Raw genomic sequence first — 18,104 nt, 5'->3', positions numbered from 1 at the left:
TGAGTTAGTAATTATGTGCCCCCCCCCCCCAAGTAAAGTCATGACATGATGACACATTAACAAATCATGAATTTATGTTATTTTACAAGTAGTTAATGATGAGTTAGTAAAAAAAAGGTAAAATCCCAACTAACATCCACCAAAGTGGTTTTTATTATGAACCAGCACAAAATTTATACTTTGACAAACAGGTTCAGCAGCACAGAACTAAAAAAAATTATAATAATTGAGCTTTAATTACACAAAGCTTTTTAAATGTAAGGTATGCTGTATCTTACATCAATGCTAAACATAAAGCAAAAATCTGATTTTAAAACACTCCTTAAAAACTGAGAAATAAGATACACGACATCTAAAATCAAGTTGCTTAACTTAACATAAATGTACTTTACATAAAACTTTTTTTTAGTAGGTTGTCCTCTAAACAGGAAATGCACTGGAAATATCCTTTATTAGACGTCCAAGGGGTCCATGTTTATGTTTGTCACCAAGCCAGTGAGTCCACTCAATGAGTGAGAGGTGTTCTTTGAGCATCTTCTCGGTCCTATTCCCCCTTAGTCTCCATATGCCCGTTTTATATTTCAGCCAAGCTCTTTCAATGTGCTGAGTATGAGCTCCACTGTGTGGATCTACAAACCACTGGGAATGGTTCACTGTAAAATGATTGTAGCCCATATTTGCCAAAACCCTCCTGTAAGCTCTCCACTCATCCGAAATAATAGTAGTGCCTGGATTCACATATTTAACAACTATGGGGATGAGGTGATGTCTTGATCTTTTTTTCACAAGCCGCAAGACTGGGTGTCGGCATCTATCCCTCACACCTAGCACGCCGAACACCCATTTCTTTCGCCGCCACGTTGCTGATGCTCTCCCTCGACCATACTGTAAAAGTAAAAAATGTAATTATATAAAGAATTACCACAATTTTATAATTATTCTATAACATGTTAACACATGCATATGGATGCCAAATTAAAGGAAAATCTGGGGCATCCAGAGGCTCTGCATTTAGTCTGGGTACACAGGGGTCAGCAACCTATGGTATGTACTAACATTGGCAGTACTTGAGGGGTAATTGCAGTCACGCAAGCAAAATTTAATTTAAATTGTAAAAGTTAACTGAAAGAGTGCAGCTCTGACAAACTAGAAGTAAGCTGCTAAATGCATAACGCAGATCAAGACAGCACATGTCTGTTTGACTGACCGCTTAGAATTTGTTCTTCAGATGCAAAACCCTCCATACGTGCATATGTTTTCTTGTAAATTATTATCATTTTTTTATCAGGCTCTTATGTTCAGGTTCAGTCATTTCACTTTCGGCCTTATTTTCACAAAGGTCACTTTAGTGATTTCATTGGTATTGTCTTTTGCTGCAAAACTGCATGCACATTTTTTTTTTACAAAAACATCTTCAAAACAATTCACTAGTTTGGACAAGACATAATAAGCAGTTGCAAAATCACTAATGATGCAATTAGAAACACTGCAAATGACTAAAGTCAAAGTTTAAAAATAAAGAAACTGAACCACACATTAGGGGGGCTGTGATCCATCTGACTGCCACATATGGGTTGTTTTCAGTTGTTCAATTTTTTTTGCTATATATTTGGATATATTCTTTTTGACTTGCACCTCGGACGGAGTGCGTTTGTTTCATTTTTTGATGTTTTCAGTTGTAGTCATTTATCCAATTTGTCTTTTATGCACTAAGAGGACTTTGTTCAAAAATCAACTTGCAGTTTACTGGATTCAAATTACCTGAGGCTGGGATTAAGCAAATTTGAAGTGAAAGCATTTGATAAACATAATACATGCATACGATTAATACAATCATCTCATTTTTGATGATGGTGTTTATCGGATCTTGCCAACATTGTCATTACTTGTTTTTGCAGACTGTATAACACCAACAGGGGTTTCAGATTGATCTGACAAAACCTAAAAAGTGTTGGTTGCTGTTGGTTGGCATCTGCAGTGTGAATTTGACGTATAGGTTCTAAATTCACCTTTCGTTTATGACGAAAGTTGCTTTCATCAAGAACTGCAAATTCTTGACGACTTCCAATCATCTGTCCGCTTCTTCTTCTGAGTCGTTTCATGGCACGGTGGCAAACATTCCTGAGGACATGAGCCATCTTAGAAAGAGTTCTTGAACTTTTTGCAATGCCATCTTGCATCATATCAATTTGTCTGATATGTAATCCTTGAGCAAACCTGTGTAATACACAATGATATATTAGAATAGGGAAAACTTAAGTGTTCAAATTAAAACCATAATCTGTCATGACTCGGGTTGTGAGACAGGACGCAAACGCAAGGTTCAAAATAAATAACATTTAATAATAAAAACACGAGGGCAGACAGGGTGAATGCAGGAACACAGGAACATTAACACAGGAAACAGACGAGGTGGCAATGACAATAATCCGGCAACCGGTGTGACAGAAACAAGGCATATAAATACAAAGACAATTAAACATAAGACAGGTGTGGTGTATTGGCGTAATGAGTCAATGAGAGTCCAGGTGAAACGGATCAGTGCAATACACAAAACATGACACGGACTAGCCGTGACATAATCAACAAAAAATGTGGCACATCTGAAAAGGTGATAGGTGCCTAGGAAAATAATCCAACACAACTGACACATATGAAATATAAAAAATGAAATATTAACGATAGCATCATTTTGGTCTGCAACGATAAAGGTCATTGGACCAAAACTTTACTTTTGTTAATAAGTATTCCAACAAGTTTTGATAGTGTGCATGATTTTCTTTTTATATTCTAAATTAAAAACATTAAAAATAGTAATGTGTCCAAACTTTTGGGTGGTGCAGTAATTATGTACAGTATGATAACACAAAACTAGCTAGCAGAATGTAGAAGTGCATCACAGCTTGAGCTAGCTACATGATAGCTAAACTCAAACTTCCAATAAAATAGTGCTAGCTTACATTTAGATATCAAATTTACTGGCTAGCTAGCTAGCTACTTTACAAACATTTTGTAACTATAATACCATAGACAAAATATATTTGTCCAAGTTTTATCATCAAAACCTATAGACCATTTTGCAAGAAGTAAACAACACTGGTCCAGAAACACTTCCTGTTAAAGTTTATAACCTTTTCCTTTATTTCACATATTTCTTAAAGATGTTTGTCTAACTTTTTGATTCAGTTTTATATGTTCTGTTGATTGTATTTTATCTCAACATTTATGTAGTGTTACGAAACTGAAACAGGAAGTGATTCTGGACCAGTGTGGTTTACATCTTGCTAAATAGTCTGTAAGACTTGAACAAGGGGGAAAGGATTCTTTTCCCCCATGCTGACCCTGCTTCACCCCACGCACCCAGCTATGACATGACACCAACCAAGTATATGCTCACGTGTTGGGGCAGGGCCATGCCCGATGGGTCCAGTGCATCATCAAGCCAGAATTTTAGACCCATTCTGTACAAACAGAATTATATAAGATGATGAATTCTATGGAATCATGTAGATTTCCTTATTAATATGCTTTGCAAATCGATAATGTAAAAAATTGGATGGTGTGTTGTGAATTGTTTGGTTTAAGATGTATTATTTATGTTTTTATTTATTATCACTTTTCATACTATCTAGTGAGCTGCTTTTTACTACTATTCCTTTGCTGTTTGACAATAGACTTACCTGTAAATAAATGTTAACCAAGATGACAAGCTCACTTTTGATCTCTCAAAAAGAGACCCTGCTCGCACTGTTTGGCTTTTTTTCTTGCCTCGATGACTTTTATGTCTGCAGATCCTGTAATGGTGATAAATGACAAAATATGGTTATTTTACCTGGACTAAGATTCACTAAATTGGAGTAAAACAATTAAAATGTGATGTTTCAAAAAGAGTGACTGACTGTACACCTATTTACATGCCATTCATAAACTAACTAGTTTGTTTTTACTAATTTGATTTGTAGATGTAAGAATTTGGTCCAATGACGTTACATTTAAATTTTTATACTGCTTTATTAAACTTGCCGATCTTGGTGTTGAAAAATTTAAAGATATTTAAAAGTTTTAAATCTGTGTTATTAACCGTGTCATATTATATCAGTGTAGTAAGCTAACCATGTTTTTGTGGAACAGGTGTTTTGATTAATACTATTACAGCCTAAAAATCTTTCTAAGGGAATGACAAGACGACCAACATGCTTAGGATCATATTTTATGTTTATTTTAATTTTCCTGTATAAGACAGCTATCAGTCATCTTTAACCAGCAGTAAAAATTGTAATATACAATAAAGATTACTCAGTTAGCATGAAATAAGTTCCTTTGAAACAACTCTTTCTACAGTTTAAGTTTTGTCTTTTTTAGATTGTGAAATTAAATGTCAAGCAAGGGTTTGCTTAGTAATTTGTAGGCTATCTATTTTATCTTTGAAACTGTCTGTGTCTATAAAGAATTTTACCCTGTCAATTTTCTGGTTTAATAAATTCACAGTAGGCATATAGGGAAAAAAAATGCAAATAACCAAACTAAATAATTTTTCACATATTTTCCTGGGCCTGTATGTATAAAACATATCAGAAATGCTCTTAAGAATAGTCTTGAGCTATGACTTAAGTGTCAAAAAATTCTTAGTAAGGAGTAGGACCATTCTTAGAATAGGAGGCGTTTAAAAAGAGGCTAAAGGCAACTTTCAGTGAAGTCTAAAACTCATTCTTAAGTGCTGACTTAAGTGCTGCAAACTGAGGACTACAATGATTTCAAATCTAAAATGGCTGCCCTTAACCTCTGAATCAGCCAATTCATTTGACCACGTGACTTTACTGTTTTGTCGCCGCCATTTTTGTGTCCAGACACAGCTGCGTGCCATGCTTTAGTCCATGGACACAGCAGCCACAACTACCAGAGGAAAAAAAAAACAAAAAAAAAAACAGGAGGTTCACAACAAGATTTGTTGTGATGTTGGCTGTAACAACAGGAACCCCCCGAATTACAATTTGATTATATTCCAATGAAGTAAGATCGGCAGAATAAAGGATTGCCTTGAATCAGAAGCAACCACAAAGGATATCAGAAATGCTTGCCTAATATTAAATGAATAGTAAAAAGTTCTCAAGTAATTAAATAGTTTATAAATATAGCAGAGATAATGGTTTTGTGTGTACTCAAAAGATGTGATTCAGTGTTAACTGTGGGATGCAGGGCTGTTATAATAACGGGATACAGCATGCTATGAGAGGGATTGTTAATTTGCGTTAGTAAATTAAAAGCAAAAATGTTCACCAAGTTGTCTACTCTATATACAATGACAGATGATATATTTTACTTATTTTTGAAACATTTTTACAATATAATACAGACTTTCAAATTTCACAGGAGTGGCTGGCAGCTGACATCTAACTCCAGATTGTACAATTAGCATTTTGTCTCTGGTAAGCCCTGAATTAAACTAATAAATGTGATCGTTTAGCACATTAGATATGCTGCGTTCGCTGCCAAGATGGACACAAATATGGCGGCGAGCATGGCGGAAGTGACATCTTTGGTACCCATGAAAAGCAAACCTGGCAGAGGCTACTTTAGGGGGTCCATATCCCATGAAAACTGAAATTATTAAAAAAGCATAAATGAATCTACGATTACTTCACATTACCCACATTAGATAAATATTCTTCTTGCCCTGCATGCATTATACTAACTGTGTAAGATGTAAACATAATGCAAGCCTTAATTTTAAACTTCTCACATCTGATTTAATGTCTGGTAATGAAGCAAAATGCTTCTTGTTAACTGCAGTTACTTTAGTAAAAGTTGTTCAGAAAATCAAAATTCCACGATAAACCTTAAACTTACTTTTAATAGCAGAGCTCAACACTATACAGTCAGGACCAGTGAGTGACTTTCTCTTCTTTTGTTGTTTAATTAACTTTAATGACTTCAACAGGTACTGTTTATTGGGCTTTAAGACCGAATGCAATAAAATGTTTAAGCCAAAAGATGAATATGGGCTCATTTAAACTCCGTGCACGCGCATTACCGGTGGATGAAGTGTTGTACCGCGCACGTGATGCGTCGCGTTTTCAAGTTCAAGCTTCGCATCAGTTCAGTACAACACAGTGAATTTAATCATACAGTAAAAAAGATATCTTAACGAATTAAAGAGTGGCGTTGAATTTTGTTAATAAACACGCACTGAATAATGGGAAGTGAATTACTGGAGGGAGTTAAAGCAACGCATTAAATTTGGACACCCATATGTGCTCAGCTGCAGTAATGTTTCTTGTCTTGTCACCTTGACAATCACTGCGTTTCATATTTCACATCATTAAACTGCTGTATAATAGTCAGCGTTTGATTACTTACATCTTTCTTGCACTTCCACTAACTGCGCATCTGACCCCTGTGTTGCACCTCTGTCTGCCTGGTCTTTTATTGGTTATCTCGGAATAATTTTGACTTTATCTTACTTAACGGGGTGCAGCTCAGACCTGTTGGCTTGTGACACCACACTACCGCGAGATCTATTTAAAAGCATACTGAGTCATTTACTATTGAATCGGTCTCGCGGTGCTAAGACGTCACATGCCGATCGGTCTGCGCAGCCAGAAGTCAAACGAGCGCTGAGCGTTGAGTCAAATAAAACAAGCATCAGAAAATGACAGAAATCATGCGTTCAGCTTCAATAATGTATCATATTAATTTGAAACAGGAACCCAAAATATTTGTCACAAGCATTGATTAAAACAATGATGACAATAATCAAGCGAAAAAATGACTTAAATTCTGGACCTTTTGGCAGTGAGGGGGGGTTCGAACCACCTGAACCCCCCCCCTGCCTACGGGCTTGTAAGTGTTTGCAAACTTTAGTCTAGGGATGCCGATCTCATGAACCGATCTTTCTGTTTACTTTTGTCATCATAGGGATCCTGAATGCGGCTGTAATTAGAGACCATTTTTACGCAGTGCAAGCATTTTTATAACCCGTCGCTCATGTGCGACGTGCAGATTTAGATTTTTCTCTCTGCCTTTATACAGAGATTTGTGTATTTTCTATGAGGACGCGCTCCGGTCAACAGCGCGACGCGTCTTCACATCCCCATCAAACAGCGTATACAACAAATATTGCTCCGGTCAACAGCGCGACGCGTCTTCACATCCCCATCAAACAGCGTATACAACAAATATCTATCGCAGACAATTGCATCCTCATGCCGAAAGTTTATTATTTGCATGTGTTTTAAAGTTTTTATAGTTTAAACTTTCATTTTCCTCACAGCTGCTCTAGTCCGCGAACACCGGATGCACGCGCAGAACACCGGATGCACGCGCACACAGAAGCCTGTCATCAGTGCATGTGAACCGAGGGGCAACCTTCCGATCGCTCTAATGAAGCCAATACAGAAGTGACTTAAACTGCAATTCATCGACTGGCCGCTTGAGGCTGGCTCCAAAAGGCAGTCAATTCCCATAGACTCCCATGTTAAAAATGCCCAACTTTACAGTAGAAAATATGTTTACAGCCTGGTACAAAAAGTGCCTCTGGTCTATTTAGCTAATTTTGCCCTTCATGATAAATGTGAGAAGGGTGATTTTTTTTGTAACTCATCAGTTTAAAATTATATTAATCCTTAAACTTCTGCATTATTAAGGGCGTGGCCGCTTAAGTGACGGTTGAACAGCCACTGCTGTCACTAGACTCGCGCTAGGCGGGCGTGGTTTCACCTCAGCTTCACCCGTGTCCCGCCTCTTTACCCATTTTCGGTTTTCCGCGAGTGATTCGCGGTGACGCGCAGCCAAGATGGCGACCGCAGGCAACACCAACTTTAAGCTTCAAAAACGATTTTCAAAAGCCAATGGGTGACGTCAGACACTACGTCCATATTTTTTTATGTGAATAGAGTGATCTCACTCTCACGTCTTAAAGCTAAAGTAACCTAATTCATCTCTCAATAAAATCACTCTCTGCTCTTAACTAAGGAACTGTTACACTTCATACGAATGCGTGTATATTTAATTCATACAGTAAAGACTGTGAAGTGTTTTATTTTCATTACTTTTAACAGACATAAGACTTTTTAAAGGCATATTAAATTTATCTTTGAAGAAGAAATATTTGTTGTGCTAATTTATTTGATTTTCTGTTAAAACAATAATATACCTAATTACTGCAAGTAATATAACAAAAGCAACATCTGTGGCATTACTTTATCTACAAAAGATAGTTACAGTCATCAAAGAGCTTGCATATCAGCTTGAAAAATCGGTATCGGCATTGGTATAGGCTGATCACGAAGACAACAAATCGGTATGGGCCTGCAAAAATCCTGATCGGAGCATCCATACTTTAGTCTTTTCTTTATAAACAACTTGTGAGTGAAATCAAAATTATGTTATAATTTTTTAAATAGCTTTACATTTTTCTATATCATTAACATGTTGAAACTTAATCAAAATGGTGCCTAAATCGTGTAAAATAAATGCATGTACTTATTTGTAATATTGTTAAATATTTTGTGAAGCAGATTTAAATTAAAAAATTTAAATACTAATATAATTTTAATGTCTTCATGATTCATGAATGTATGGTGTCACATGCTGCAGTGACTGTATACCTTTGCATTATACAATTCTAGTTCCCTGCAGTTGTGTTGTATTTAAGCATATAAAGTGTATAATAAGTGTGTGGATATTTTGAATTAATTTAATTAACTAATTATTGATGGCCTTTAGTTAATTCACTAAAATGATCCTATATTCAGTAAGCCTATGTTTACTTTACTGACAGCCCATTGTGCCCAGGATGGTAAAATAATTATTACAATGCATTCCTATAATGACCAACACAAATGCATGCATGCCCTACAAAAATACATATATGGACCTCAGTATTTATAAAATCCTGCGTATGGCCCTGCTCATAATTAAATACAAAAGGAGGAGAAAAACTGCAAAAAAGGTCCACTTTTTGAAAAAAGACCCCCCCCCCCCCTTTCAATAGGCTGGCTACGGACCTGACTTAGGGGAGGTTTCCCGGACAGGGATTAGACTCATGGCCGTAGCCAGCTGAGGTCCGGACCTCGGTAATTTTAATAAAATGTGACGTTCTCTGAATGACTAATTTGTTTTTCAAAACGAATCCGCATATATAATTAAGTTTGGACACTTTACTGTATAGACCCCTTCAAGGTTTGTAAACATTGAATGGCTATTGGGTGCGCGCGCATCATGGGGTCAAACTGTTCATCCCATCCAGGCTTTCTAGTTTAATCAAGGTCTAATCGTATGCAATTATTCGTGCAGCCCTACATACAAATGTTTATACCAATGCATCATCATATTACAAATATAACACATCTTTATTTATTTGTTTAACTCACCATTGGAAACCGTCAGACTGTCGTGTATTTCGCTTGATTTTCATATAATGGCCACATGTTGAGCACTTAATTCTTCTTGCCAGTAAGTGTTTTCTTTGAAGCCATTTAATGAGTTTGAGTTTTCTTTTAGTAGAGGGTTTCTGAATCGCAAAAAGCAGTAACTCTGAAATTAACATTGCCACAACGACATGTGCTAACGAATTTCTTCTTTTTCCACTTGTTGTAAAGTGTATTGATGCAACTTTTGATGCATTACCGCCACCAACTGAACTGGAGTGACAGTGTAAGTCTAATCAATTTACAAAATAACAATAAATAAATATCTAAATTTAAGCCTTATATTTTGTAAGAATTTCCTGTGTCTTTTAAATTATTATTATGATTCTGAATTTTATTACTTTTATTTACTTATTGCGCTACCAAAGTGGCCGTGAAAACCACCTGACTACAGATTGGTTTTGACTAGAAGGGAGTCAGCAAACGCCGAAATCTCGCGAGATGTTGGTGTTTAGGCTAAGGTTTAGGATAAAAACAGCGGTTCTTGCTAAATGGGATGCAGCTATGCTCTAAATTCCGTGAATTGCTTTGTTTTAGGGTTTTGTTTTGGGGCAGGATTATGATGAAAACAGCGCTTATACAGTGAGATTTGACGAGATTTTGTCGTTTGCTGTATCCCTTCTAGGCACAACTCTAGCGTTTGTTGTCCTGCCTATTTCCGGTGCAATTTGAACCTCTTTCAATCATGCGGGTTGGCTTAAACATAATTCACACTTTAAGCAACATTAAACTTTATGGAATTGCACCTTCTTTAGAAGTGTTTACTTGTTGGGATAACACTAAGGATATACAAGATACACCAGAGCTCCACGTGGCTTTTAGAGGTGGAATTTCGATACTGAAAATCCAAACTATGTCATCAGTCGACGAGGACGATGAGGTGGCGCCAACCGCGCCATTAACCATCGTTACGCGCCAAGCAGATAAAGGATATGTGGATTTGACGAGGATGGATGAGAAAAGACCTGCAACGCGGAGTGGTAGGACAATTACCAAAAAACCCCGCAAATACAGCTCAAATGAATATGGTGAGTATGTAATAGTGTTGTGAATTACTAATAATGCCATATGCTCTTTTTAGAATTTTCTAAAAATATTGAAATTTCCCTACCACACATTGATGAGATAATTAAGTTAGCTAATATTCCATCGGATGTAACTTAATTAACAAATCTAATTGTACTTCACTGGGTGGCAAAAAAATAATACAGTATTAAAATTAAAACAGTAACTTATTGTTTTAATTCAGTAACGTTGAGGCGTTTTACTAGTTTGCTAATGTTAGTCAGAGCACTGGTAAGGAAATCGGCCATTTTAAGAAATCAGTATTCCAATCTTGCAAAGTTTGCGGACTTTCGGCCCAGTTCTGGATTAAACTAACGTTAAGATATAATAAATTTCCGTGAGTTTTGTCATCTGTGATTTTGTATGGGTGTTTTTAATGTTACACTTTTTTGGGTGTTTTTAATGTTGCACTATCCTTGCTTTTCCTTGTAGTTCTGTGTGCTCGGAAGAATGTTCAGACTGAAAATCCGGCAAGCTCATCAGCAGGTAATGAAATAAGTGAGATGTGTTTTATTAGGGATGTGCATTAATGTCATTTTTCATCTTGATTAATCCATAGGTCTGAAGAACTAGTACTCGATTAACTGGGGGCGGGGCAATCAAAGGGGCGGGGCGTATACGTCATTGTGAAAATGAAAATATTTTTATTAAAAACACTCAAATAAAACTTCATTTTGAAGAAACTATGATAGAACAATGAACACATACTAGATTTTTAATTAATTAAATGTTTTTAACAGAAACCTCTAACAGGAATAGCTGCGTTATGAAGTGAAACTAAAGCTTTAATAAACACAAACCGAAGCGCTTTCTATATGACGCACTCTACGTAATATTAAGCCTTTATACAACATAAATGCACAACGTACACTTATCTGCATAAAATGCAAGACTTCAACTAAGTTATGTACAGAAAGTTTAACTCCTGTTGTGGACGTGCACCATAAACGGCATGCTTTTAAACACGTCCAGTCAAAGCACAAGCTTCATAACATTAAGCAGCTTTAAAGCTGTAGTCTACGATGTTGAAAATCGGTCGTGAAAGCCTGAGACGGTTAGTAAGTTTTAAAAAACTCATCCCGCCCCTCTGTGCTACCTGATCCCTCCCACCGGGACAAGACCTGAACAACGTCACTCATTCAAGCTGTGATCACTGGTAGTAAACATCAGAACAGAGATTTACCGAGCAGTAAACACATAAAGCCTTTAAGGAATGAACAATTACAATTATGATTGTAATTTACGTTATTTACTTTCACAACAACGTTTGGCATACGTTTCCCCTCCTGAGCTTCAAGAAATGACTTTATAAATATAATTACTTTGACCCGTGATACGCGATGCTAAACGGCTAACATTCCGATGCCGACTGGCAGCATGAGCATGTTGTCAGATTGATAATAATATATTTATGTAACACCTCACACAATCTTTGTAAATATATAATTATTTTGACCCGTGATACGTGATGCTAAACGGGTAACATTCCAATGCCGACCGGCAGCATGAGCATGTTGTCAGACTGATAAAAAGATATTTATGTAACACCTCACACAATAAAAGTATAAATAAGTGATTACCTGTTCAACAAAAAGTCTGCCATGTCGGAGTCGGTTTTCAGCCCCAAATCTCCCTGAAGCTTCCTCCAACGGTCAACCCTATATTGCTTCTACTTAGAGTCCGGCATTTTTCAATTTTTTTTAACCTCTGCTCTTTCTTCAACAGACTTCCTTTTTCTTCCAACCTTTACTGTAGGGACAAGCAGGGGCTGCTTGCTGCTGTCATTTAGTTTTTTTCCATTAGTGAGATGTTGCTGCTTCGCTAGCTACCATACACTGACACAAATTTCATGTTGCAGGCAGGAGAGGGGCGGGGTGGTGTGCGATGGGGTGGAGACGCGAGCACGAGGTGGATTTTCAAATGTAGCAGGGATTGGATGAGAGCAGTTAACCAATGTAAGCTGTCCAGCCGGACAGTTTACATTGGTCAACTTATCTGCTACCATACATCCAATAGACTGAATGGATTTTTTAAATTCTTTTTTCTCTTCATATTGTTAGGATTTTACTGTAGAACCCTAACCAGCATCTAAACGAGGTTATTAATAATGAACAATCTTTGAAATCGTAGACCATAGCTTTAAGTCTTTTGCTATCATTTTAGCGATTAGCTGTGTCGTGTCTCCCCTTACCTGTTCTCCGTCAAGATGTATTGTTTATGCTCTGGTATCTCTTGACATTGATGTTTAAATATGAGATAATAACCCATTGAACTTTTGACGGCAAAGTGGATCATTTTAATGTGAGATTACAACCCCTTCACACGAAGGCAATTGAAAAGGGATTAGTTTAAGTAGAAACACTGCGGACAGCTCCTTTAAACCTTCCTACTCTGCCTTTAATTGGCATCATATTATACACAACATAAATCTCACATAAATTTTTCGAGTTCACAGTTAGGACTACTAGAGATGGGCATGAGTAATCAATTGCTTGAGTACTCAAACATGGCATCAACGATCGATAACGATGATCCTATGGGTATTTTAAATTTTTTAAGGTGGTTTTTGTGGCATTTGGATTTCTGGTTAGTAGGGCTGGGACGATTCACTAATCTGGCAATTCAATACTATATCGTTACTTGTGTGCCCAATTCAGTACTATCCCGATACTTGCGATTATGTGGGTATTTGTGATTCATTGTTTCAATCTTTGTAATTTTTGTTTGCCTAATAAAGACTCACCAAGTTCACATGGTCCTCACTCCTCATGCATGTCATGCACTAAAAACAGTGTAAAATAGTACTAAACTGATAACAGACAGATAGTTTTCAGACCTATGGAATTATTCGAAATTACATACATGCACATCCCTAATAGTTACAGGTTTACAGTTAAATCTATAAATTAGGCTGTGCATTTGTCATGTTTTTGTATTGTTTTTACAAAGACAAATCAAAAGAACAGACACATAATTTTTGATATAAAAATATATTTTTAACTTTCAGAAAGTGAAACAACCTCCTACTGAGTAAAGTAACTTAATTCAATTTATTTGTTAATATTAAGGAATTAAATAATGTTTTTTCATTCATTAAACATGTTATCTTAATCTATAAGCAGTAATTATTTAACCTCATTACAATTTTTATCACATTACCTCATTATATTTTTTTATATTAAGAGAATATTGCATAAATATGTTTATTTAGTTTTTTTGTTTGTGTGTTTCTCAGTTGTCAGCCTTATATCGGCCACATTGACTTCTTCATATTGGTATCGGCCATCAAAAAACCCCATATCGGTCGACCTCTGTTGTTGATGCCTTTATTTTGTCCAAAAAGTCTGTTTTGATTTTTTTTTTTTTTTTTCATTTCAGAACCTCAGCCTGGAGTACATCAAACCACTGAAACTGAAGGTTTGTTTTGTAGCCTTTTCTACATTGACAACCAATAAATAAAACAACAAGCATTCTAGAAAAAATGGAAGAGACAGTTGTTGGATTAAAATTTTAGATATTGCATATTTTTGATTGATTAACAGAAATCATGTAGAGCACAATTTCATGTTTTGTTTCCAACAAAATTTTTGGTTTCTCCTGTGAAAGGTGCACCAACATTACAGATCGCACTTGACAGAGCAAAACAGACAATTGAAATTCAAAAGCAGAAGATTGTTCACCTTCAAGATAAGGTTGACTCGCTGACAGAAGACAAACATTTTCTCAAATCAAGGTTGGAGGATGGTACGTAATAGAATTCTGAGCTAGTTTGAAGAACAAATGTGCCAGTCAATGTTGTAACAGTTTAATTAAAATACTTTAATTAAACAAGTAATCTTGTAGACCCCAAACATGTCTTTTTTTGGCTAAACCATAATCAGCAATAATTTGGGTAACACTGTTTTACATACCTTATAACATTTGCTTACTATTTCAGATATAGTACTGCATAAAAAAGTAAATTAAAAATAAGTATTTACCTGTAATTTTGTTCTTAATATGTATTTGTTCTTTGTCAAAGCACTAATTCTGAGGCGTGAAGCAGTTAATTCTCCAGGCCAGCCCCTGACTGCACCGTCATCCACCAGTGTTGCATCACAGGGGAATGGGTCAAGCAGTGAATCTTCTGATTCATCAGACTCTTCAGATTCATCCGATTCTGAACCTAGAGGAAAGAAGAAGAAAAAGGATAAAAAGCGTAAAAATAAGAAGAAATCCAAGAAAATGAAGGTTGATTTCAGGAGAGGTATGTTTATTCTTAAAAAATATGGAAGGGTATAGTTCACCCACATAAAAATTCATGTTTTTGTTATTTCATCATTTACTCACCTTTCAGTTGTTCCAAACCTGTATAAATTCCCAGTGGTGGACAAAGTACACACAAAGTACTTTTGTAAAAATGCAGGGTTTTCCCTACATAGAGAATTTGGAGGCGGCCATCTCTAACAAATTTTGTACTGGCTTAGGCTCAGGTGACTGTTATGTGTCTTCATTAGGGGTGTAACGGTTCTCAGTAAAGAATCGAACCATCTAGTTTTCCTCCCACGGTTCGGCATGCACGTGCACTGTGTTTGATTCAACCACACATTTCTAATATACCGTATTTTTCAGTCTATAAGCCGTGCTTTTTTTCATAACTTGGCTGGTGCTGCGTCTTATAGTCAGGTGCACATTGAAGTCAGTATGAATTAATTTTGACATTTATGAGGCAAGAGACAACATTACCGTCTACAGCCGCAAGAATACGCCATATGCTGCTTCTGTATTTATGTAATTCATAGATTCAGTGATGTGGAATGACGAGTATGCGAACTTCACGCTAGTTGACTTGTTTGGTTAATTAGACTATTCAACCTTCCAGATAAGTTCTGTATGCTATGATTTATCGTTTAAATAACTGATCATATTACTTTAACGTACAGACATCTATTCAGCCTGCAGTTCTGTCTGCTATTGTTTAGTTGAATAAATTGCCTTTCCAGATTAAATGTCTGTACTTCGGCTTGGATTTTGGGAAATAATTTTCTAAATAAACGCGACGTATAGTCCACTGTGACTTATATATGTTATTTCGTCTTAATGAGGCATTTTTAAATGATGCGGCTTATACTCCAGTGTGGCTTATAGTACGGTAGTAGGAAAAGGTTACTGCCACAGTGACAGTTTGTATCCTTTCTTGTACCTTGTTTCTAAAAGAGTGCAGTGACCTAATGCAGCAACGACATTTACAAATGACAGTCCACAGGGTTCAATGATTGTTCATGTTGCTGTGAAGACACATGACAGACACCTGTCAAAAGACAGGTAAAAAAATAATATCTGAATGTTGGTGAGATTGTCAGTCTAAAAAAAGCTAATGTTAGATGTCAACATGCATATGCAATGAACATTGTGCTTTTTTTATTTTTTCGTAACACAGCTCAAAGCACATGCAAATGACCTTACCTAGGAGCAATGCAACCTGTTAAAATCCATAAACTCTTTTATCCATAGAACCATATCGCTATTGTTGTTTATTTTTAAACAATTTAAATGTAATAATTCCCATTGTTAATATAATTTACTTGCCTTCATGCTGTATCAGACTTGTTAAACATTCTTCTTTTCCCCAGTTAAAACTCCTGAAGACTCCATCCGACGTTACCATCAAGTGCTGCAGTTGGTTAAAGGTGGCTTCAGTAAAGCTGAAGCTTACAACAAAACACATGTTGACAGGAATACCATTGTCGCTCAAGCCCCTATTGCAGAGTTGGCAACTGCAAATCCTGAGCAATACAAAGCTTTAAGAGCAACCTTTAAAAAGGGAGAAAGCATCCAAAAATTTGCTGACCTCTGTCGTACAAGTTGCCTGGCTCAGCCCAACGTAGACATGATAAAAAAATTAAAAGAGAGTTGTGGCCTTCTTGATATCTCCAAGAAGTAAGATATGTACTCGTTGGTGCAGTATGCAAGTCAGGGAATGTTTGTTGTTACAATGAGAGGTTACTGGTTGAAGTGTTGGTTATAGTGAACCTCATAGCAGTGTTATTTAAACGCAGTTTTGTATACTGTAAATTCAAGTACATTTTAGCATCTTGATTTTAGATGTCGTGTATCTTGTTTCTCAGTTTTTAAGGAGTGTTTTAAAATCAGATTTTTGGTTTATGTTAAACATTGATGTAAGATGCAGCATACCTTACATTTAAAAAGCTTTGTGTAATTAAAGCTCCATTTTTTTTTTGTGCTGCTGAACCTGTTTGTCAAAGTATTCATTTTGTGCTGGTTCATAATAAAAACCACTTTGGTGGATGTTATTTGGGATTTTACATTTTTTTACTAACTCATAATTAACTACTTGTAAAATAACAAATTCATGATTTGTTAATGTGTCATGATGTCATGACTTTACTTGGGGGGGGGGGGCACATAATTACTAACTCATCATTAACTACTAGTAAAATAACATAAATTCATGATTTGTTAATGTGTCATCATGTCATGACTTTACTTGGGGAGGCACATAATTACTTACTCATCATTAACTACTTGTAAAATAACAAATTCATGATTTGTTAATGTGTCATGATGTCATGACTTGGGGAGGCACATGATTACTTACTCATCATTAACTACTAGTAAAATAACATAAATTCATGATTTGTTAATGTGTCATCATGTCATGACTTTACTTGGGGAGGCACATAATTACTAACTCATCATTAACTACTAGTAAAATAACATAAATTCATGATTTGTTAATGTGTCATCATGTCATGACTTTACTTGGGGAGGCACACAATTACTAACTCATCATTAACTACTAGTAAAATAACATAAATTCATAATTTGTTAATGTGTCATCATGTCATGACTTTACTTGGGGAGGCACATAATTACTAACTCATCATTAACTACTAGTAAAATAACATAAATTCATGATTTGTTAATGTGTCATCATGTCATGACTTTACTTGGGGAGGCACATAATTACTAACTCATCATTAATTACTAGTAAAATAACATAAATTCATGATTTGTTAATGTGTCATCATGTCATGACTTATACTAACTCATCATTAACTACTCATAAAATAACATAAATTCATAACTTATACACACATTGTTAAAAAGTTATCAATTACACGCATTCGACACAGATTTAGTTCATTTAAAAATGATAGGGTCTTAAAAGAAAAGCAGGAATACAAGACAGCAATGTGCATGTTAATAATACATTAAGCCAGTTCACACAATAAATATCATCTAACTGCACAATAAGTATCATCTAATAGCTAACTAAGTTTAATTTAGAAAAAAAAGTGTCATTAAAACTATAACAAAAATACATAACTCTTAATGGCAGCAGTGAAATCACTCAAAATAAGAGAAAATTGCTCCTTTTATTTATAAATGCATCACTGTCCATTTTATGATTAAGGTTGACTGTAAATAGTGCAAGAAATCCAGTGCATTTAATGATGTTTGTAACACAGCTGCAAGGGCAAATTTATAAACAGTTTGCAGTACAAATCTAAACATCAAGCATAAACAACTTATTTTCGTTCTTTTAGAGCACATTTGATTTGGGTAAACCAAAGTGTTAATTAATACATTAACTAACAAACATGTACT

General features: G+C 35.7%; 2 protein-coding genes and 1 long non-coding RNA gene across 6 annotated transcripts in view; 2 read left to right on the top strand and 1 right to left on the bottom strand.

The window, feature by feature from the left end:
- The window catches only part of LOC129422233 (uncharacterized), a 158,614-nt gene that overhangs the window by 135,156 nt on the left and 5,354 nt on the right, over positions 1-18,104 (top strand). The gene's annotated exons all lie outside the window — the stretch shown is intronic.
- On the bottom strand, positions 54-9,567 carry LOC129454751 (uncharacterized). Of its 2 annotated transcripts, none has more exons than XR_012357877.1 (5): positions 9,372-9,567; positions 3,681-3,794; positions 3,398-3,461; positions 2,010-2,217; positions 54-885 (listed from the first exon to the last, which is right to left on the bottom strand). It is a non-coding gene; the product is annotated as an uncharacterized lncRNA (long non-coding RNA). The 2 variants fall into 2 exon arrangements; XR_012357876.1 differs by having other exon boundaries at positions 3,383-3,461; positions 9,372-9,565.
- Positions 9,839-16,786, top strand: LOC129454748 (uncharacterized). The gene is made up of 6 exons (XM_055219327.2): positions 9,839-10,456; positions 10,926-10,979; positions 13,872-13,910; positions 14,100-14,237; positions 14,515-14,739; positions 16,106-16,786. The coding sequence occupies exons 1-6, from the start codon at positions 10,114-10,116 to the stop codon at positions 16,414-16,416; spliced, it is 1,110 nt and encodes a 369-aa protein (XP_055075302.2). The 5' UTR covers positions 9,839-10,113; the 3' UTR covers positions 16,417-16,786.

The sequence above is a fragment of the Misgurnus anguillicaudatus genome, chromosome 16, assembly GCF_027580225.2.
Source record: "Misgurnus anguillicaudatus chromosome 16, ASM2758022v2, whole genome shotgun sequence".
Classification (NCBI taxonomy): Eukaryota; Metazoa; Chordata; class Actinopteri; order Cypriniformes; family Cobitidae; genus Misgurnus; species Misgurnus anguillicaudatus.
The sequence above is the reverse complement of the archived record's forward strand: the minus strand, read 5'-3'. Positions and strand labels throughout refer to the sequence as shown.